General features: G+C 46.7%; 2 protein-coding genes across 3 annotated transcripts in view; one reads left to right on the top strand and one right to left on the bottom strand.

Annotated features, from left to right (window-relative positions):
• HNRNPLL (heterogeneous nuclear ribonucleoprotein L like) overlaps nt 1-7,839 on the bottom strand; it is a 40,792-nt gene extending 32,953 nt beyond the window's left edge. Inside the window, exon 1 of one of the 2 annotated variants that reach the window (XM_039529495.1) lies at nt 7,392-7,839. In XM_039529495.1, the coding sequence (XP_039385429.1) occupies nt 7,392-7,580 (189 nt within the window). In that variant the 5' untranslated portion in view covers nt 7,581-7,839. The remainder of the gene's footprint in view (nt 1-7,391) is intronic. The other variant, XM_039529496.1, reaches the window with a different exon arrangement.
• A 1,766-nt stretch (nt 7,840-9,605) lies between these two features.
• The window catches only part of GALM (galactose mutarotase), a 65,570-nt gene continuing 52,961 nt past the window's right edge, over nt 9,606-22,214 (top strand). The window contains exon 1 of the mRNA XM_039532072.1: nt 9,606-10,370. The gene's annotated coding sequence lies outside the window, so the exon portion shown is untranslated. The remainder of the gene's footprint in view (nt 10,371-22,214) is intronic.

The following is a 22,214-nucleotide window of genomic DNA, read 5'->3' as shown; positions in this document are numbered from 1 at the left end:
CAGCTGAAGCAGGGGCTGGAGGCAGGACTGTGCACCTGCCCTGCTGCAACAGCAAGCTGTATGGCTGGAATCAGGATCCTACAGCCCCTACTCTGTGGTTTTTTGGTGGGGGGGAGGGGGGAGAAGGGGGGAGAGGAGACTGCAGCTGGCACCCCGCACCCTTGCCCGGCAGCTATAGCCGGGGCTGTGCACCCCAACCCTGCAACTCCAGCCAGGGTTGCGTGCCCCAGCCGCCTGGCAGAAGCTGCAGCATGAGCTGTGTGTCCTGCAGCTGCGGCCTTCTCTGGAGCAGGGGGGCTGTGCGCCTCTCCATGGCTGCAGCCCCCACTACAGCTGCTGGAGATGGGGGTCTTGGCCTGTCAGTTTCCCCCACCATGGGACTCCATTCCTCCCCCCTATTTAGACCTGCCCCCGGTTATTTTTTTTAATAAAGTCACGGATAGGTCACGGGCTCAATGAATTTTTGTTTATTGCCTGTGACCTGTCTGTGACTTTTACTAAAAATAACCGTGACAAAATCTTAGCCTTATTCATGATATATGCTGAAGCAAAAGATAAAAGTGTGCAAAAAGCATTGTAATGATTACCCAGAACAGCAGACATAGATTATAGCAGAGCTATTGTAAAAGGCGCTGCAGTTGTCAAAGTACTATGGCACCTGTGACCTCCCCCTTAAATAGCTATCAGTACAAGAAAAGAAACACAAATGGTCTGAAAAAGCAGTCATCGCTGTCAATGACGCATACCGCAGCTATTCAGGACATCGCCATTATAGTTCCTATGCTCTAGTGGTCACCATATCTTGACCTACAGATATCAAGGCAGTTAAGCAACATAAAAATGCAGTTATTTACAGCATTTGCAGATTGACTCCATCTGAAAAAAAGCCTTGTGGGTTTATGTAGAGATTGTAATCATTATCAATGTTCTCTTTTTACACAGAGGTCTCTCTGCATCAACTCCTTTGCCTCCTAGGATGGTACTACCAGTTCCACCAGGCACAACAATCTTATCCTGCACCAAATCCAGCAGACTAGATTAATTAGTGTTACCAACTTTACTCAGCAGTAAATATAGCTGAATTTCGCTTTTAATTTCCAGAACATCAGTTGATAGTAGACTCACTGTCTATTTGGTGTATTTCTACAGTTCTGACTGGATTTCTTTGCCCTGGGCTGACTGCCTGTTTGTTGAACCCTTTCCTTCTGGACTCTCCCTCAGTCTCTTCGCCTCAACTTCACTCCCCACCTGTCCCCCTTAGCCTCTTCTCCCCTGCCCGCCCCCATCTTTCTACTTAACTTATCCCCTCCTCAAGTAACCCCCCCCACACACACACAAAGAGTAGAGCTAGCATGACATTTGCCACCATCACACTGTTCATTCTGCTTGTATGTTATAACCCTTCTGTCTTGTATATTTAAATTGTAAGCTCTTTGGGGAAGGAACCATCTACTACTCCTTGTCTGTACAATGACAAGTACAATGGGACCTCATTGTTGGCTGGCCCTTTGGCACGACCATAATAGACATGATTAATAATATTTTTTAAAATTAGAAATATAGGGTCCTTGTCTTATCACCCAGCCTTGGGTGGGTAGATAAAGACATGATGTGCCCCCCCGTGCCCTCCTCCAACAAGAGACCAGTAAAATAAAAATAACTATATAACTGAAGCTGAGAGCACTTCTGTAGAACTGCAGCATCAAGAGCTGATGTAACCCAGCACTTGAGGCACAAACAAGGTTCACATATAAAGATTTCAACAGAAGCAACTTCACCGAATTGCTGTAATACCTGGGCATTGAGTCACATTACTACTTTAAATAATGTTTTAGATCTGTCTCCTCTTGTATTTTTACTGTCTCCCCCCCTTTAGTCTTCAATTCACAATTTCAAAATCCAATTCAGATTTTCTATAAATCTTTTAAAATTTGCTATTTGTTTCTATTATTTTTTTTTCCCATCTTCCAGTTGGTCTCACCTGTTTACACTTTTTTTCTTTCTCCCCCATATTTTCCCTTTCAGTATTCACTTTAGCTCTCTGTGCTTTTTTACCTCTTCACTCTTCTCTTCTTCCTTGTACGCCTGTCTTTCCCCCTTTTTTTTACCCCGCTACAGCCAGATTATCCTCTCCAGACCACTCCACTCAATACATCAAGCTCCACATTTTCCGCACTGCAGACTCCCTCCTCTACTCACCACCTTGTCTCTTTTTTGTTTCCTTCGGAAATATCCCAAAGGTAAAGTGACAAAAACAGCAAAGTTAGAAAGCAAGCAACTTTTTTTGCCTGTTTATACTCTAGAGAGTTGGACACTGTTGCTTCTGTAGGCCAAGCACACTGCACAAACCAGGGACTACTTGCATTTTTCTATTGCCTACTACAAGCTAAGCTGTGCCACCTTCCCATCACCATTATTTCAGACTCCCTGAAACCTCTCTTCCCTGATGCTAGAGGCTCAATGTATTCTCCCACACAGTCCTCCTTCAGCCACATGCTAGGAGCTGTATCCCTACCATACTAGTGTTCGCCACTGCCCCCATGGCCGGGGTTCTATGTGCCATCCCACTCTCTCTAACATTCCCCTGCCCCCATACTTATTTTTTTTCTTTCTGTCTGAAATAATAATAGGAGATATACCTATCTCCTAGAACTGTAAGGGACCTTGAAAGGTCATTGAGTCCAGCCCCCTGCCTTCACTATCAGGACCAAGTGCTGATTTTGTCCCAGATCCCTAAGTGGCCCCCTCAAGGATTGAACTCACAACCCTGGGTTTAGCAGGCCAATGCTCAAACCACTGAGCTATCCCTCCTGCAAGACTTTAATGGTGTCAACATTTTAAAATTGTTCTGGATGACCAGAGCTGAGATGGGGCATTATGCTGGAAAGTGTTAACAGCTCCCATCAACCAATTCTTTGATCTCTAGACAGTTACACAAGTGGGTTAACGAATGGGTGTGCTAACCAGATGCCAGGGGCTCCATGCATCCCCCAGTTCCCACTTTTGGTTTTTCCAGTTTTCATCAAAATCAATATGGGTTCTGTCCATTGATGCCTCTAGAACATTCCCTAACATTTTGGACTTATCAGATAAGAACGGCCATACTGGGTCAGACCAAAGGTCCATCCAGCCCAGTATCCTGTCTGTCAACAGTGGCCAATGCGAGGTGCCCCAGAGGGTGTGAATCTAACAGGTAATGATCAAGTGATCTCTCTCCTGCCATCCATCTCCACCCTCTGACAAACAGAGGCTAGGGACACCATTCCTTACCATCCTGGCTAATAGCCATTAATGGACTTAGCCTCCATGAATTTATCTAGTTCTCTTTTAAACCCTGTTATAGTCCTAGCCTTCACAACCTCCTCAGGCAAAGAGTTCCACAGGTTGACTGTACGCTCTGTGAAGAACTTCCTTTTATTTGTTTTAAACCTGCTGCCCATTAATTTCGTTTGGTGTCCCCTACTTCTTATATTGTGGGAACAAGTAAATAATTTTTCCTTATTCAATTTTATATACCTCTATCATATCCCCTCTTAGTCTCCTCTTTTCCAAGCTGAAAAGCCCTCTTTAATCTCTCCTCATATGGGTCCCGTTCCAAACCCCTAACCATTTTAGTTGCCCTTCTCTGAATCTTTTCTAATGCCAGTATATCTTTTTTGAGATGAGGAGACCACATTTGTACATAATATTCAAGAGGTGAGCGTACCATGGATTTATATAAGGGCAATAAGATACTCTCCATCTTATTCTCTATCCTTTCTTTAATGATTCCTAACATCCTGTTTGCTTTTTTGACTGTTGCTGCACACTGCATGGATGTCTTCAGAGAACTATCCACGATGACTCCAAGATCTCTTTCCTGATGAGTTGTAGCTAAATTAGCCCCCATCATATTTGTATGTATAGATGCAGCATTAAAAGTTACTGTGTTGCATCCAAACACAGAAATGCCATCTAGTTGTGTGTCAAAGCTTGTCACTGAGTCAATTACAGAACTCGAGTTAATTTTCATCAATGGTGTAGCAATACCGCAGTTTGTTTGGGGAACTTTTTCTCTAATTGATTTAGTGTTTTCATCTCCATCAGAAAGTTTACTGGATGGAGGGACACTAACAGCAGAAGTTCTTTCATAATACTAAAAAAAACAAACCCCACAACAATCACAACACTAAACTCAGTTTCCTACATTCTGATGCAGAACAAATTTGTTTTAACACAAATGAACATCCAAAGGCTTCTCAAACTTCAAGATTTTCCACTGAACATTAATGACCATCTCAGCTGATCCTTTTTCCAACCGTGAAGAGCGATGCAGAGAAAATTTCACACCAATTAATAAACTAGATAGTTAACTAACAAACCCAATACAGGTATGTGGAGAAGATACCAAAGCAGGGTTAACCTATATTAATGGGTGCAGAGAATAGTGATTTCATTTCACTATTTAGCGATAAGTATGTACACAAAGCACATGGGAGCCAGGGGAAAATGGAATGATAATAAACCCCACACTCACTCAAACATGTGCATTGAAAGAGAAGGATTTAGATTGTTTTTTAAATCTATGCATATGTTGCCAAACTTGCCAGACAAAATGTAAGAGAGCAGGGTAAAAAACCTTCTCTCCCCTTCCAGGCTTTTATAGCTACAGCCAGCAATGAGTAGGCACATGGTCTTTGATGGCTATACCCCAAATGGCAACAGAGCTCACCATGAAATAGACACAAGTCCTAGGAATACTAAATCAGACCATCTACACCAGAGGTCGGCAAACTTTCAGAAGTCTTTCAGAGTAGCAGTCGTGTTAGTCTGTATCCGCAACAAGAACAGGAGTACTTGTGGCATCTTAGAGACTAACACATTTATTTCAGCATAAGCTTTCGTGAGCTACAGCTAACTTCTTCGGATGCATAGAATGGAACACAGAGACAGGACATATTTATACATACATGTATGTATAAATATCTCCTGAAATAAATTTGTTAGTCTCTAAGGTGCCACAAATACTCCTGTTCTTCTTTCAGAAGTGCTGTGCCGAGTCTTCATTTATTCACTCTAATTTAAGGTTTCGCCTGCCAGCAATACATTTTAACGTTTTTAGAAGGGCTCTTTTTATAAGGCTATAATATTTAACTAAACTATTGTTGTATGCAAAGTAAATAAGGTTTCTAAAATGTTTAAGAAGCTTCATTCAAAATTAAATTAAAATGCAGAGCCCCCCGGACCGGTGGCCAGGACCCGGGCAGCGTGAATGCCACTGAAAACCAGCTCACAACACGTGCCATAGGCTGCCTACCCCTGATCTACACCTTACAGACTACAGCAGGGCTTGGCCCCCTTCTGCAATCATGGTGAAGGGAGAATAGTGAGCATCATCCCTCCTCCTCCTCCTCCCCCCCGCATGGTGGAAATAATCAGCATCTCCTCCTGCCCCTAGACATGAAAAGGTGTGTGTGTGGGGGGGGGGAAAATCAGCAACTCCCTGAAAAACCTCCTGCCCCTTCACTTGTGGTGGGGGGGATGGTCACCATCTCCCACAATCCTCCCCAGCACCTCCTGCCCCTCCACAGGCCCGGGGGGGATGGGGGGGGCAATGATCAGCACTTCCCCAGCACCTCCTGCCCCCACCGGCCCGGGGATGGATGGGGGCAATGATCAGCACTTCCCCAGCACCTCCTGCCCCCACAGGCCCAGGGGATGGGGGCAATGATCAGCACTTCCCCAGCACCCCCCGCCCCCCCACCGGCCCGGGGGGGGGGGATGGATGGGGGGGGCAATGATCAGCACTTCCCCAGCACCTCCTGCCCCCCCACAGGCCCAGGGGGGATGGGGGGGCAATGATCAGCACTTCCCCAGCACCTCCTGCCCCTCCACAGGCCCGGGGGATGGGGGCAATGATCAGCACGTCCCCAGCACCTCCTGCCCCCCCACAGGCCCGGGGATGGGGGCAATGATCAGCACTTCCCCAGCACCTCCTGCCCCCACAGGCCCGGGGAGAATGGGGGCAATGATCAGCACTTCCCCAGCACCTCCTGCCCCTCCACAGGCCCGGGGATGGATGGGGGCAATGATCAGCACTTCCCCAGCACCTCCTGCCCCCCCACAGGCCCGGGGCAATGATCAGCACTTCCCCAGCACCTCCTGCCCCCCCACAGGCCCGGGGGATGAGGGGCAATGATCAGCACTTCCCCAGCACCTCCTGCCCCCCCACAGGCCCGGGGGGGATGAGGGGGCAATGATCAGCACTTCCCCAGCACCTCCTGCCCCCCCACAGGCCCGGGGGGGGGGGGGGGGGGGGGCAACGATCAGCACTTCCCCAGCACCTCCTGCCCCCGCACAGGCCCGGGGGGGGGATGGGTGGGGGGGGCAATGATCAGCACTTCCCCAGCACCTCCTGCCCCTCCACAGGCCCGGGGGGGATGGGGGGGCAATGATCAGCACTTCCCCAGCACCTCCTGCCCCCCCACAGGCCCGGGGGGGATGGGGGGGCAATGATCAGCACGTCCCCAGCACCTCCTGCCCCCCCACAGGCCCGGGGGGAGAATGGGGGGGCAATGATCAGCACTTCCCCAGCACCTCCTGCCCCTCCACAGGCCCGGGGGGGGATGGATGGGGGGGGCAATGATCAGCACTTCCCCAGCACCTCCTGCCCCTCCACAGGCCCGGGGGGGCAATGATCAGCACTTCCCCAGCACCTCCTGCCCCCCCACAGGCCCGGGGGGGGATGGGTGGGGGGGGGCAACGATCAGCACTTCCCCAGCACCTCCTGCCCCTCCACAGGCCCGGGGGGGGGAATGGGGGGGCAATGATCAGCACTGCCCCAGCACCTCCGGCCCCCCCACAGGCCCGGGGGGGATGGGGGGGCAATGATCAGCACTTCCCCAGCACCTCCTGCCCCTCCACAGGCCCGGGGGGGATGGATGGGGGGGGCAATGATCAGCACTTCCCCAGCACCTCCTGCCCCTCCACAGGCCCGGGGGGGGGCTGGGGGGGCAATGATCAGCACTTCCCCAGCCCCGCCTGCCCCCACAGGCCCGGGGATGGGTGGGGGGGGCAACGATCAGCACTTCCCCAGCACCTCCTGCCCCTCCACAGGCCCGGGGGGGGATGGGTGGGGGGGGCAATGATCAGCACTTCCCCAGCACCTCCTGCCCCCCCACAGGCCCGGGGGGGGGATGGGTGGGGGGGGCAATGATCAGCACTTCCCCAGCACCTCCTGCCCCCCCCCACCGGCCCGGGGGGGGGGATGGGGGGGCACAATGATCAGCACTTCCCCAGCACCTCCTGCCCCCCCCAGGCCGTAGCCAGCCAGCCGCCCCCCACCCCAGGCCCCAGAGCCCCCTCCCCTCCTCTCTCCTCAGGGGGCAGTGGGAACCCTGCCCGGCTCTCACCCCGCCCGAGAAGCCCCCTCCGCGGGGGCCCGCCGCTTTCTCCCGGCGGCTCTCGCCTTCCTCGGCGCCGCCGTACTCGATCTCGCCCTCCTCGGCGGCGGCGCTGGGCTTGAGGCGCTTGGCCTGGCTCTCGTAGGCGCCGTCCTCCTCCTCCTCGTACTGCTCCCCGGACGACGACGGCGACGACATGGCGGCGGCAGGCTGGGCCCGGCGGCGCACACACAACGGGGAGGGGTCGCTCGGCCGCGGACAGCAGCAGCAGCAGCACCGGCGACGTTCCGCGCCGCTCCCTGCTCCGGCACCGGCAGCCAGGCAACCGCTCCCGGGCGGCGATTGGCCGGGCTGCTGGAGGGGCGCGCTAGGATTGGCCGAGCGGCAAGCCCGTCACGCGCCGCGAGCTACTACCGCCCCCTCACCTAGTTCTTCGATGTCTGGCGACTGCGGCTAGGGAAGGCAGGAGGGGGGCCGAGGCGCGTGCGGAGGGGTGGGCCGGCGGGAGCGCGCGGGCCTCCTAGCCCACGCGGCGGGCGAGCGGGCACGCGCAGGGCCCTGATTGGGACGCGGCCGGGGAGGGGGTGGGGCTTGGCCTGTCCCACGTGCCGTCCGCGCGCCTGGCGCCAAGGCTGAGGTAACGGCAGCTGCTGTGGGGGCGCCCCATGGGCGGGGCCGTGGGGCTGGCGGGTGCGTTGTGCGCACGGTGACAGGTGCCGCGGGGGGGCCGGCCCGGCGGCTGGCGTGAGCTGAGGTGCCCCCGGGTACCCCGCTCCGCTGCTGCTTTCAGTCGGGTGTCGCCCTGCAGCCCCCTCAGCGCCCCGACAGCCTGACTGGCCCCGGGCCACGCCGGAGCCTGGGCAACGCCCTAGCCACAAGGGCAGCCTGGCTAGGCTTCCGGCCTCAAGGACATCCCCTGGCAGTGAGTTCATCAGTCCAGTTGTGCTGGGTTTGAATTTGCCACCTTGTCATGTAAGTGACGGGCCCTTGTTCTTGACTGGTGAGACAGGGCGGACTAGCCTGTCCGTTATAGCGCAGACTGGCACATGGGAACGGCCAGCCCGATGGTCCGTCTAGCCCAGTGTCCTGCCTGCCGACTGTGCCCCAGAGTAATTATTGAGTGACCCATCCCCTGGCCTACACTCCCAGCTTCTGGCAGGCAGAGGCTAGGGATGCCCAGAGCATGGGGTTGCAGCCCTGCCCATCCTGGCTAATAGCCATTGATGGACCTGTCCTCCATGAACTTACCTAGTTCTGTTTTGAACCATGTTATAATTTTGGCTGTCACAACATGCCCTGGCAATGAGTTCCACAGATTGACTGGCAGTTGTGAGAAGTAGTACTTCCTTTTGTTTGTTTTAAACCTGCTCTCTATTAATTTCATTGGGTGACTTTTAGGATGTCTCCTTTTCTAAGGGGAACAAATCCAATCTCTCTTCCCAGGAGAGATCTCCCTGCTCCTAATTAATCTCCTCACCCATTCACCACACTGGGCTTCCCTTTGCACAGCCTTCCCCCCCTCCCCCCCCCCAACAGTGGACCTCTCCTCACAATCCAGCCTCAGCATTGTCACCCCCAAGCATTGAAGACTCATAGACTTTAAGGTCAGAAGGGACCATTATGATCATCTAGTCCGACCTCCTGCACAATGCAGGCCACAAAATCTCCCCCATCCACTTCAGTAACAAACCCCTAACCTATGTCTGAGTTATTGAAGTCCTCAAATAGTGGTTTGAAGACCTCAAGCTTCAGAGAATCCTCCAGCAAGTGACCTGTGCCCCATGCTGCAGAGGAAGGCAAAAAACCTCCAGGGCCTCTGCCAATCTGCCCTGGAGGAAAATTCCTTCCCGACCCCAAATATGGCGATCAGTTAAACCCTGAGCATGTGGGCAAGACTCACCAGCCAGCACCCAGGAAAGAATTCTCTGTAGTAACTCAGATCCCATCCCATCACAGACCACTGGGCATACTTACCTGCTGATAATCAAAGATCACCTGTGATTTTATATATATATGTGTGTGTGTGTATATATACATACATTGTGTAAATTTTATTTAACTTTTGGTGTTTCAGTCTTTAGGAGCATGTTCTCAAGCTTTTTCTCTGCATCTACAAAGACTAGAAATTTAACTTTTTCTTCTAATGAAAGCTGAAATTCTCCCATAATCACCTGATTCCAGGAACTGGGGCTTTAAATTCATAGAATTTGCACAAAAGTTGGCAACACTGATATACCAGGCCCCTCAAATCTTGCTGCCCTGACATCTTGATTTTTGGGGGCCTGACTCCTGGTTTTTTAATGCATGGGGTTCACAATACTGCACAAGTTCAGTTTAAGTCAGAGAGCTGCAGGTGCTGAGCACATCACTGAAAATCAGGCAATAGGTCATGTGGAACACCTAGTCATTCAGGCACCCAAATTAGTTGATATGACACTTAAAAGTTTTAGCCTGTGTGATTCACTCAGGATCACACAGCAAGTCAGTGTTAGAGTTGGGTCTCCTGCCTCCCCTGCTCTTATCACTTAACGCTATCTCCTAACCATATGCTGCATCAAATAGCAAAAATATAAAATATATGTAGGTTGGTTATACCTGCTGTAATGGTTCAACAGCAGATTCTTACTCACGGAGCGATTTCTCAGAAGATACTATCAGGAAACTTTAAATTTCAGGAAGTCCTAGAACCCCAAAATATATAACATTGAATACAAGTAATGACATTTCTCCCATATTGGCAGCTGGCCCCCTCCCATTCCCAGGAAACAGCAGGGAAATTGCAGGAGAGCCATGTAAGAGGAATGGGAAGTGTTATATAACCATCACAAAAGGGACAGCCGCCCTCACTATTGTAAACAGAGTTACCATGGACACCCCAGAGAATGGCAAAGGAAGCAGGCACAGAGCCAACTTCTGATCAGCCTCTCATGCAGCTCTGTCAGCCTCCGACCCAGTGTTTAGCCTCCAAACTGCCTTGCTTTGAAGGAGGTAAGGGTCAGCTCTTGTGCCATTGTGGGGTAACATGGCCCAGGGTTCACCATGTTACGTGAGAAAGGATTACTCTATATTGCAAATTTACCCTGCAAGGTTTGTGAGTGTATAACAGCCTGTACTATCACTGTGTGTATCCATTACTAACATTCCCTGGTGATTAGTGCTAGTAAAAACCCATAACAGGGCCATGTGTTGTTCCCCAGCCTTTGCTGCTTGCGTATGTTCAGATGATGCAAGGAGTATATACTGCTGCTCAGCTCATGTTGTACATGTCTCCTTGATGTTTGTAGGAGCCGGAAGGAACTTCTCAAGACAGAGATGCTGTAACAATTTTTTTAGTGGGGGTGCTGTGAGCCATTGAACCAAACTGTAAACCTTGTTTATGATGGAAACCACTTGAAGGCAGGGGATGTGGCAGCACCCCTATTTCTAACATTTATATCTTGAGGTCCTCTCCAGCACTAAGTTTATATGATTCTGTGATGCACTGATGAGCCCATACCTATCTTGAATTACCTATTCATGCTATTTGTGTTTGGTGCATGGCTAAGCCTTAAAGCACCTTTAGGTGGCTTTATGCAGCACTCTTTTGACTGCCTAACCCATGAAAAGAAGAACGGTGGTTAAAGTAGAGCAGTGGAGGCTAGGGAGTTCACACATTCGTTTAGCCTTTGCCAACTGGGGGGAGGGTGGCGTTATGAAGGATTTTTCTTTTTGATTAGTCTATTGTCTTTCTTGGCTTTGTTCTTTCTGTTTCATTCTATTGAATTGCTTTATTTATCTTTCCCTCTGTCTTTTTCAGTGTCTCTTTTCTTTCAGTCTATGGTTCTTGGAAGTTTTTCAAGTGTATTGTTAAGATTGTGTTATCCAAACAGCTAAAGCTATGCCTCTGATTTAGGGATAGCTTGTCAGAGATTAATATCAATTGCCATTGTGATTAAGCTTTCTTTTCTCTGTACTTGCCATTTTTTCTAGGTACCCAGTACATGTTATCCCAAAGACGTTTCTATCCTGGACATAAATGCTTACCTGCAGTATATGAAGTTTCTAATAAATTTCAGTTATATGGACTGAGGTTTTGTGGTTTTATCAGGCATGACATTCTCCCAGGCTGTTGTGTGCTGCAGATGTGAATTATAGTCAGATAAATTCTGCTGCCTTTGTGGCATGCTGTGATAATGAGGTCATGTCTACACTACACAATTAAATCGACTTAAGTTAGGTCGACTTACAGCCACCGCAGTAATTAAATCAGCTGTTCGTGTGCACACTACCCTCCTTCCGCCAGCGGTGCGCATTCTCACCAGGAGCACTTGCACCGACTTAAGTGGGGCATTGTAGGGGGCTGCCCACTGGAGTCCCGCCACCCTTGGTGGACTGCTGGCAGTGGGGCTCTGTCTGTCAGTTCTGGAGCGGCAACTGGTGATGTAAGCCACTGCATCAACCTAACTACATCAACTTAAGTGCTTTGCCTTTTGCCTAGGTGGAGTTAAGTCAGTGTAGTGGGCAAGTTGCATATCAGTGGGAGGGACATTTTAGTTTAGGTGCTTAGAGAGTAAGGTCAAAGTAAGCTGCCTTAGGTTGACCTAACTCAGTAGTGTAGACTAAGCCTGAGTTTCTTTCTTTGTAAATGTTCTTGTGAGAATGAATGATTGACCAAGCTCATTTGTGGTCACTGTTTAAGTAGAATCTACCCTCTGCTAACAGGAAATAGCCAGAAAAGTTTCAATATGTTTCTGTGTAGCATAAGGATTCAAGGAGCGCCATTTGGTCACAGATCCAGTGTTACTGATTGATGCAGTGTTTGCATATTCCAAATGGGGATTTCAAGTTTTTTTTTCTCATTCTCAAGCTGCAACACTGATCCCTTTACATCCTGCACTTCTGTCTTGTTCCTTAACTTCTGTAAGGCACAGGCTTGGAACAATAATTCTTTCTGTTTGTCATTCATACTTTTGAAGGAAAAAAGTAATGGAAATGTATCCCATTTATTTACACTCAAAATGTAGTATCTGATTCAGCATTGGCCTGCTAAACCCAGTGTTGTGAGTTCAATCCTTGAGGGGGCCATGTAGGGATCTGGGGCAAAAATCTGTCTGGGGATTAGCCCTGCTTTGAGCAGGGGGTTGGACTAGATGATCTCCTGAGGTCCCTTCCAACCCTGATATTCTATGATTCAGAAGATGATCCAGGCAAATATGCATTAATTAGCTGTACAGTGATCATTTGTTGAACGGTAGGGATGCCATTGTTTTTGATGATCAGATTTGTTTCCTTATATGAGAAGGAAAGCCAATGGGTGGTAAAGTTTTCCAAAATAATCTTATTAATTTTCATGCAGTTTTTTATTACACAGTATTATTAGTGAAAAGGAGATAAGGTTTTCAGTCCGCTACGCTCCAGTAGGAAAGGAAATAAAGATTACTCACTTATCAGCATGCACATAAGTGCAATGACATAATTACACAAAGAATATTTGCTCAGAGGTTGGAACAAAAACAACCACCTCCAAACTCTGAATGACTTGAGACTACTTGATAGTGCACAGAGTTATGTAACCACATGGGCCTGTCACTGGACTTGTCTTTGTTGCTGTGTTAGCTATTTGAGTGTTGCTCCTAACCAGACTGTCAGCCACACACAAATATGTCTAGCTTGAGTTAGGTGGTATTTTAAACTTAGCTGGCCTGTCAGGGAGTGAGGGGTTGAAGCTTGAGTGCTGCTTACACTAAGGGTATGTGAAAGTAGAATGAATTATATTGTAAAAATAAGAATGGATTAAAGAAATGCTTTGTGTACTTTTAAGCAAAAGAGCTGAATTGCTGCAATCCAGGTGTCAGGAATGCAGACATTAAGGTAAAACAATTACTCCACTTAAGGGCGATTGGTGAAGTATTAGCCTTAGATCGATAAGAGTTAGTAAGGAAGTAGGATATGCATGCTGTGCCCCAGGTAAATTTTACAGTGTCCCTTTGTTTAGTTCCCGCCCTTTTATCTGTATAAATAAGATAGTTTGTGTCTTGCATGGTGCTCACATTATCTGGGTGTTATTAGCAGAGCGCTGTGCTAATAAAACAGAGTGGTCTGACAAACTGTGAGTCCTGAGTTTAACTTTGACAATTTGGAGGTCCCACCGAGATGGCAACCGTCTTCACTGGGGCTGTGTGATTCCTGACCATTTTTGTAGGATGACCGTGGCAGCCGGCACCTGGGCATTTGGCCCGAACGGTCCTCCACCAGAACGGAAAGGCGCACGACCACAGTGAAGTCTATGCCATCGAACGTGTTGGTTCCTACTCTGTTCTGGTAGGGATCCCAGGTTCTGACATCAGGAATCTGGTCAGGTAATTATTTCTGTGTTTTGTCCGGACTGAGGACTGTCCTGTCTCTGTGTCTATCCGTCCTCCTGTGGAGTGTTTGAGTCTGGGTGCCGTCTCCGTCCGGGGATCTGCGACCAAGGGGTTCCTGTCCCTGCGGTCTGGGTGAGTGGAATCTGCACAATCGCGGCCGCACTGCACTTTGGGTAAAACCCTTGGTGTGAAAGCAAGGGCGATTGAGGCAGTAGCCTGTAGGCTCCTTTTGTGTGTTGCACCGGGCATCGCTCTGACGAACCCGAATTTCCTTCTTGTGCGATTGGTGTGTGAAGTCCTCCTGTATGGGTAACCATACGTCTAAGTCGGGACAGTTCCCTAAACGAACTCCGGCTCATTTTATGTATTTTAGGATGGGTCCAGACTCCTGTAAAAAGGGTCTGGACTCCTGTAAATTTCTGGAAAAATGGTCTAGGTCAACTCAGGGGGATCCCAAAACTCAGTGGCCACTGTTAAAAACTTGGAACAAAGACCGAGTGGACGTCTTAAAGGACAGACTCGGCCAACCTAAAACTAAATTGGCTAAAGGGAGAGGTTAATTGTTTCATGCAGTGGTGGGAAGAGGCAAATCGTAGGTGGACAAAATCAAAACTCGCCCCTCTCAAATATTCAAATAATAAGTTAAAAGCTTTATTAAAAGCCTCCTCTCCCACCACCAGACCGAGCGCTCCCCTTTACCCCGTTCTCAAAAAAACCCACCCCGGATCGATCCAACCCCCTTCATACTCCCATCTCATTGTAAAAAGGACAAAAAGCCCCTTGTTCTGTTCCCCTTTGTTGTCTGCCTCAGAAACTGATTCTTTAGTGTTCCACTACCAATTCAGCAAGGAGGGTGGGCTCCTCAACTAGCCCCCACCCTTCCTGGACCCTTTCCTTAAACATTTCTTTCAAAATTGTGAAATGACCACAGTATCACTCACAAATGGTTCATTGAAAAAAGCAGGATCGGGCCCAGGCAAGCAACAGATAAACTTAAAAACAGGTTGGAAGCCCTAAGGGCATAGTGTTGGGAGTAAGAAAAGCAGTAAGTGCAGGCATGAACCCCTCGAACAATACTTAAAATGGTGAAATCTGAGGTGATAAAGGTGTCATTTTGGGAGATAAACAAGTGATTAAAGGAAAGAGAGTGAAAAGTTAACTCTACAGAGGCTGAAGAGAATTAAGCAGTTTAACATGGTCCTTTTTAACATTTTCACAAAGTTTGAGAGAGAGAATTCTTGGTTTCTTTGCAGCCATTCTGAAGGAAAAATGGGCCCTTTTCCAAAAGAATGCCTGTAAATAATCCAAATATATGTACAGCTATGTAAAAACAAAGCAGTGTAAAGGAATGTTAAGGAAAAGAAAATGTGTATGTATCTGTTTGTCTGTGAAAATATGTAAAGTTCTAAGAATCTACAAACCAGATGTGCTGGTTTAAAACTCCTGTTTTGTAAGTGTAAGATAAATTGGTTTTGTTTTTGTTTTTAATGCCACTAAAAATTCATCTGACTCTTTAATTCAAACTTGCAAAACTGACAGACCTTTTTGCAAGGTACAGGTAATTAGTGTTGTTTGGCTTTGGGATTTAGCATTTAACCCTTAAGGGGTAACTTGATTCTTTACAAAATTTAAAATGTTTTTAAATAAAGACCAAGTCATGGCTGCAATAGGGCAGTCAAAATCAGGAGAATAGGGAGAGATTCTGGAGTCTTTTTGTTTGGTTGGTTGTTTTTTTGTAACAATAGCAGATAAGAGCTGTAGTGAATGAATAAGAAATTAACAGTGACCCTCTGAAGCAACAGCAGAGGTGAAGTGCACAAAACAAAAAGAAGCAATGTTAAAAACACTGAGCCTTAAAATGGCTCTGTGTAATCAGACTGTCACTTTGATAAGGGTACTTAAAAACTCTGTAAGAACAAAAGAAACCGTTATACCTTATGTAAAAATTGATATGGCTAATGTTTTAAAAGTTATAGTATAGAAGGAATGTGCATTTTCCCTAGGACATGTGCAGTGTATATTGTAGAAATGGGTAAAAGAAATACAAATGAAATATGCTTCTGAATTAAAATCCTATTAGGGCTCCAAAAAGAGCCGCAATAGGCTGTGTTTTCTTTTTCAGATCCCTGTGTGTTAAGACAGAGTCTCTGAGCTCTGCTGATGGCTTTGAATCCAAATGCCAAGCCTGTGTTGATGCAAATTACCTAGCTGATAAAGAAAGGTGACAACTGCCAGCACAAAAAAAAAAAAAAGCTGCAAATAAAGAACATACCTGGTCAGCAAACAAATTGCCTAAATAAAAGGGCATGGTATAACAAGATACCTTTAATAGATTTGACGCTAATGTTATTGTTAATATTAAACATTGAAATAAATTTACTGTTAGTAAGTACCCCTGTAACAACGTATGTGTGTATGATTTTTGGAACAATCCTTTAAGGTAATATGGTAATGATAAAAGCAGCAAAGAATCCTGTGGCACCTTATAGACTAACAGACGTTTTGGAGCATGAGCTTTCGTGGGTGAATACCCATTTCGTCGGATGCATAAGGTGCCACAGGATTCTTTGCTGCTTTTACAGATCCAGACTAACACGGCTACCCCTCTGTTATATGGTAATGATGCTTCTCAGCTATTACCTGTGAATAAATTTAAAGCTTAACACAGCAGGAAAAACATTACAAACTTGGTCTGCTATATAAGAGGAAAAACTGAGGTACACCACCTCATGGATTTAATGACTAAACAGTGGGATAATTTCCCCATAACCCTTAAAAAGTAGAAGCCATTAAAACCTGGCCTGCCTATAGAACAAAAAAAACACAGGAAAATATGGGGGTAATTCCTCTGTTTTGCCTGCAATCAGCAAGGGTATTTGTAAAAGAAAGGAATCTTTTAAGCAATAATCAATGGCACCCCGAAAGGGGTAGAAAAATGTTATTTTTGTCTTTCAGAAAATCAGAAAAAGCTAATACCAGCTACAGAACAACCTATTACGAAAACCAATTAAAGTAAAAAAACATACTGCAATAGCTATGGAATGTACTGAAATGCAGATATTTAGAACATAAGATGTTTTGGGTAATATCAGAAAACATTGAGGTTTTGATGCATCTAGTAAAGCAAAGGAAAAGATCATTGTTTAATACCTATCAATATAAATGGATGCAGTATGTCTACAGTACGGTGAGACCAAATTTGTTAAGTGAAGAAATTGTTAAAATCGCACACCAACAGGCTCTGGAAGCAAAGATATGGAAAGTTAGCCCACTCCCCAGATTGCACCTGGGATCTTTCTGGCTGGCTGGGGAGGAAGGGAAACTATTGGACACGAGAGGTTGTACCAAGTGGACTCCTCAAAGTGGGTATGCTTATCCATGCCTGTTGCTCCAAAGCCCTGTAGTAAAGACATCTCACTAGGATCCTGTATGTGAGATAAAATGCATAATGAGACCAAAGTACTGTATAATGGGCTATGTGTATGTATTAATTCTTGGGGAAAAATGTTTTAAAAGGATAAAAGAGTTAGCAGCCCACCAGTAGACAAATGTAAATGTAATGTAAGTACTGTGTTTACCAATAATCACATTTACTATTTGCCACAACCAAAAAAAAAAAAAAAAGAGAGAAAGTCTCAGCTTACTGTAAGCACTGATTTAGCTGAGCTCTCTATCAATCTTGGCATTAAATGGCAAAAAAGTTACCAATCATCTGTTAAAAAGGTAACATAGTTCCTAGAAAAAAACAATGTGGGAAACCAAACCATTCATATTATACACGCAAATGAGGACATGTTAAGAATTGCCACTGCAGAAAGACATAGCAGCTTACCATTGGTATAACATATTTTCTGGATGGTCTCCCACAACTACTGGCATCCTAATGATACTACCCCTAATTGTTTTTTGTTTTAAATTGTATGTGTTTAATTGAAATGTTTAAAATGTGCTGGTGAATAAAATGAATGTATGCAAAGCTAGAGCCACAGGCCCAAATCACCTCCCAATATTTTCTATTACGTGGACTAAATAAGAAGTGACATTGGCGATTAATAATCTTAGTGTCAAAAGGGGGATATATAGGAGCAGGATTTTATAATGTCCCATAAGAATTAATGTATAATTTGATTTCATCCTGCTAGCCACCCTTTTTGAATAGCAGAAAGAAATGACCCTCTGGGACTATAAGATTCTGTTTTCCCATATGCATTACAAATTGGGCCCTCTCTAATTCTTTGTTTTAAGATTTAGTTAGTAAGAGACAGGATTCTCTATTGTGTCTATGTTAAGTAAATTAGAGAAACATTGAAGGCCTGGGTCTCAATGTAAATTGTCTTGGTTATTGATTGTAAAACTTAGCAAGGTTTAATTTACAATGCCATGTTGCTCAATATAAAATACTGCTGTTTGTATTCTCAATCTGTGTGAATGAGGAATGTATGCATCAGGAAAAGATAAGGTGTGAAGGCCATTGTTATAGCCAGAGTCAAGGAAAGAAGCAAAGAGACTTAAAGAACATCAAAGAATCATCAGGTACTGCTTACTACCCAGACTGTTAAACTGTCTGGCATCGCAGAGTGGATACATGCTTCGCAGTGTAAGAATGCACCACCCCCAGCGAACCAATCATCACCTCAGGACCACGCAGAGTCAGTTCTGACTCCAGAAGAAGACGTAGAGGAACAGCCTGCAATACCTTACAATCTACGCTCTCGTAAGGGTTGCCAGAAGCAGACGACGACCTAAAGCAAGTCCCAAGAAGAAGCAGTAGCGAGCCTAGCGCCTGCTGCCTGGGGGACGTAAAACCATGACTGCGGTTTCCTCAGTTGAGGTTGTCAGAACTGTAAAATTTACCTGGGGCCCAGCATGCATATCCTACTTCCTTACTAACTCTTATCGATCTAAGGCTAATACTTCACCAATCGCCCTTAAGTGGAGCAATTGTTTTACCTTAATGTCTGCATTCCTGACACCTGGATTGCAGCAATTCAGCTCTTTTGCTTAAAGGTACATACAGCATTTCTTTAATCCATTCTTATTTTTACAATATAATTCATTCTACTTTCACAATCCCTCCTTTTGGTCAAGCTACGCTAAGACCAACATTTTACTGGGTTCCACATATTAACCGTTCTCTCTCTCTTTGTTCATCAGCAATATTCAAAATCATATTAGCACTCTGTTTTGGGACAGTCAACTGGGTGGCATGCCTTACACAATTTTGGATACAACAGGAGACTAACTGAAAACATACAAAAATTATTAGCAAAGAATCCTGTGGCACCTTATAGACTAACAGACGTTTTGTAGCATGAGCTTTCGTGGGTGAATACCCACTTCATCGGATGCAAGTAGTGGAAATTTCCAGGGGCAGGTATATATATGCAAGCAAGAAGCAAGCTAGAGATAACGAGGTTAGTTCAATCAGAGAGGATGAGGCCCTGTTCTAGCAGTAGAGGTGTGAAAACCAAGGGAGGAGAAACTGGTTCATTCACTGTGAATGGCTTGCCAACTCCCTTGGTTTTCACACCTCTACTGCTAGAACAGGGCCTCATCCTCCCTGATTGAACTAACCTCGTTATCTCTAGCTTGCTTCTTGCTTGCATATATATATACCTGCCCCTGGAAATTTCCACTACTTGCATCCGAAGAAGTGGGTATTCACCCACAAAAGCTCATGCTACAAAACGTCTGTTAGTCTATAAGGTGCCACAGGATTCTTTGCTGCTTTTACAGATCCAGACTAACATGGCTACCCCTCTGATACATAAAAATTATTAGGATTCCAAACAGGATAGTCAGGGCTCTCTGAAACAACCAGTTTCCTATGCCAGATAAATTGAGCAGGTTACTTAGCCACTTCCATAAAGAACTCGTCTATTCATGGGGAAGATATGCAATTTGTTCTATGTGGCTAGCGCGATCTACTACCTCATTGGTATCGTCAGGTATAAACACACAACATTGTTTTCCAATGAGAGCACGGGTCCCTCCTTTGGCCACCAGCACTATGTCCAATGCCTGATGGTTTTGGAGGGTCACCTGTCAGATCGACCCTGTTTCTTTGGCCAGGGCTCTTAAACTTTCTCCAGTTTTATTTGCCATTCTTTTAACTACTGCTTGTAACCTCAAGAGCCTTTTTGCATGCTGTATTACTCCCCCAAGTGGGATAAAGGCAGGGGCGGCTCCAGGCCCCAGCACGTGCTTGGGGCAGCATGCTGTGGGGGGCGCTCTGCTGGTCGCCTGGAGGGCGGCAGGCAGGGCTCTGGTGGACCTCCCGCAGGCGTGCCTGCGGAGGGTCCACTGGTCCCGCGGCTTCGGTGGAGCCGCGGGACCAGCGGACCCTCCGCAGGCACGCCTGCGGGAGGTCCACCGGAGCCACGGGACCGGCGACCGGCAGAGTGCCCCCCGCGGCATGCCGCAGTGCTTGGGGCGGCAAAATGTCTAGAGCCGCCCCTGGATAAAGGAACTGCCAATAGCCTCTTCCCAGGTGTCATTACTGTTCCATATTGTGTTAAACGGACAAGGTCCTCCAGGGAGGTCTGGGGAATTGAGTGGGATAGCCAGGACAGGAACACCAGTTTGAGGGTGGGCTGGGATGTGGCTGCAGACCCAGCATTTAGAAATATTAAGGGTCTGGGCTATCCACACTTGCTGCTGGATAAAAGAATTGTCACTGTGGACTCCCCAGACCTTAAGACACCAGCAGCCAAGGAACAGGCGCCACCAGAGGCGCATGTTGGAGGCAGGACCCTTCTGGTTTTGCTCTCTTTGTCCCTTTGTTTAGTTCCTGCCCTTTTATCTATATAAATAAGATAGTTTGTGTCTTGCATGGTGCTCACATTATCTGGGTGTTATTAGCAGAGCGCTGTGCTAATAAAACAGAGTGGTCTGACAAACTGTGAGTCCTGAGTTTAACTTTGACAGGTACATCTACACTACCCGCCGAATCGGCAGGTAGTGATCGATCTATCGGGGATTGATTTATCGCATGTAGTGTAGACATGATAAATCGATCCCCGATTGCTCTCCTATCAACTGCTGAACTCCAGCTCAGCGAGAGGCGGAAGCAAAGTTGACAGGGGAGTGACAGCCGTCGATCCCGCACCGTAAGGACGCGAAGTAAGTAATTCTAAGTCGATCTAAGATACGTCGACATCAGCTACGCTATTCTCATAGCTGAAGTTGCGTATCTTAGACCGACAACATATCCCCTTCTCCCTCCGCCGCCCCCAGTGTAGACCAGGCCTAATGCAGTGTGGATGCATCAACTCTGTGCTGCCTGAGTGTTATTTTGCAGACTGGTTGCCCTCACTCCAGCTAGGCTAACATGAGAGGGTGTTAATTTGAGAGTAAATAATGAGCTAATTCTGCAGTGAGGACATACCCACTGTTGACCTTGTCTTTCCTCCTCCATTGTTTCTTTGCTTCTTTGCATCAGTTTGCTGTGACTTATATTCAATTACACTGTACACTCCATGGTGCCAGGACTGTCTCTTACTATGTGTATGTACAGCACCTGGCATAATGAGGCTCCGATTGGGACTCATAGGCATTACTGGAATACAAGTTGTTATCAAAAGAACAAACAGCAAAACTATTTCATGCATTTAGGCATAAATATAATAAAAAATCAACATGGGTTGATCTAACATAGCTACAATAGCAGGATGAAAATGAGAAAAAGAGCTCCCTGGAGATCAGTGTGCTCATGAGGCTTTCAGATGTGAATTGAAATTATGCGTTACACTTTGCCATCTGTTGTATGCCCATGCAAGTGGCTATATTAGGATAAGGAGGTCATGGTGGATAATTAGCTGACATGAGCTCCCAGTGCAGTGCTATGGCCAAAAGAGCTAATGCAATCCTTGGAAGCAAAAATGAAGAGGGGAATTTTGAGTAGGAGTAGAGAAGTTTTTTTTACCTCTCTATTTGGTACTGGTATGACTTCTGCTGGAGTACTAGTAGGGATGTGCTGGCTGCCACTTCCCGCAGCTCCCATTGGCCGGGAACGGCAAACCGTGGCCACTGGGAACTGCGGGCCGCTGTGCCTGCGGATGGTCAATGTAAACAAACTGTCTTGTGGCCCGCCAGCAGATTACCCTAATGGGCTGCGTGTGGGCCGCAGGTTGCCCACCACTGGCCAAGAGAATGATTAAAGGATTACAAAGTATGTCTTATAGTGAGAGACTTAATCTATTTAGCTTAAATAAAAAGAAAGTTAAGCAGTGACTTGATCACAGTCTGTAGCTATCTACAAATTTTTGAAAGTGGGTTCTTCAGTCTAGAAGAGAAAGGTGTAATGAGAGCCAAAAGGTTGGAAGTTAAAGCTAGACAAATTAAGACTGGAAATAAGGTGTACATTTTTAAACAGTCATGGTAATTAACCATTTGAACATTATATCAAAGGTTGTGGTAGATTCTCCATTCCTGGAAATTTTTATATCAAGATTGGATTTTTTTTTTTTTTAAAGATATGCGCTAGAAC

Source organism: Mauremys reevesii, linkage group 3 (assembly GCF_016161935.1).
Source record: "Mauremys reevesii isolate NIE-2019 linkage group 3, ASM1616193v1, whole genome shotgun sequence".
Taxonomy (NCBI): Eukaryota; Metazoa; Chordata; order Testudines; family Geoemydidae; genus Mauremys; species Mauremys reevesii.
This window is presented reverse-complemented; position numbering and strand designations above follow the sequence as displayed.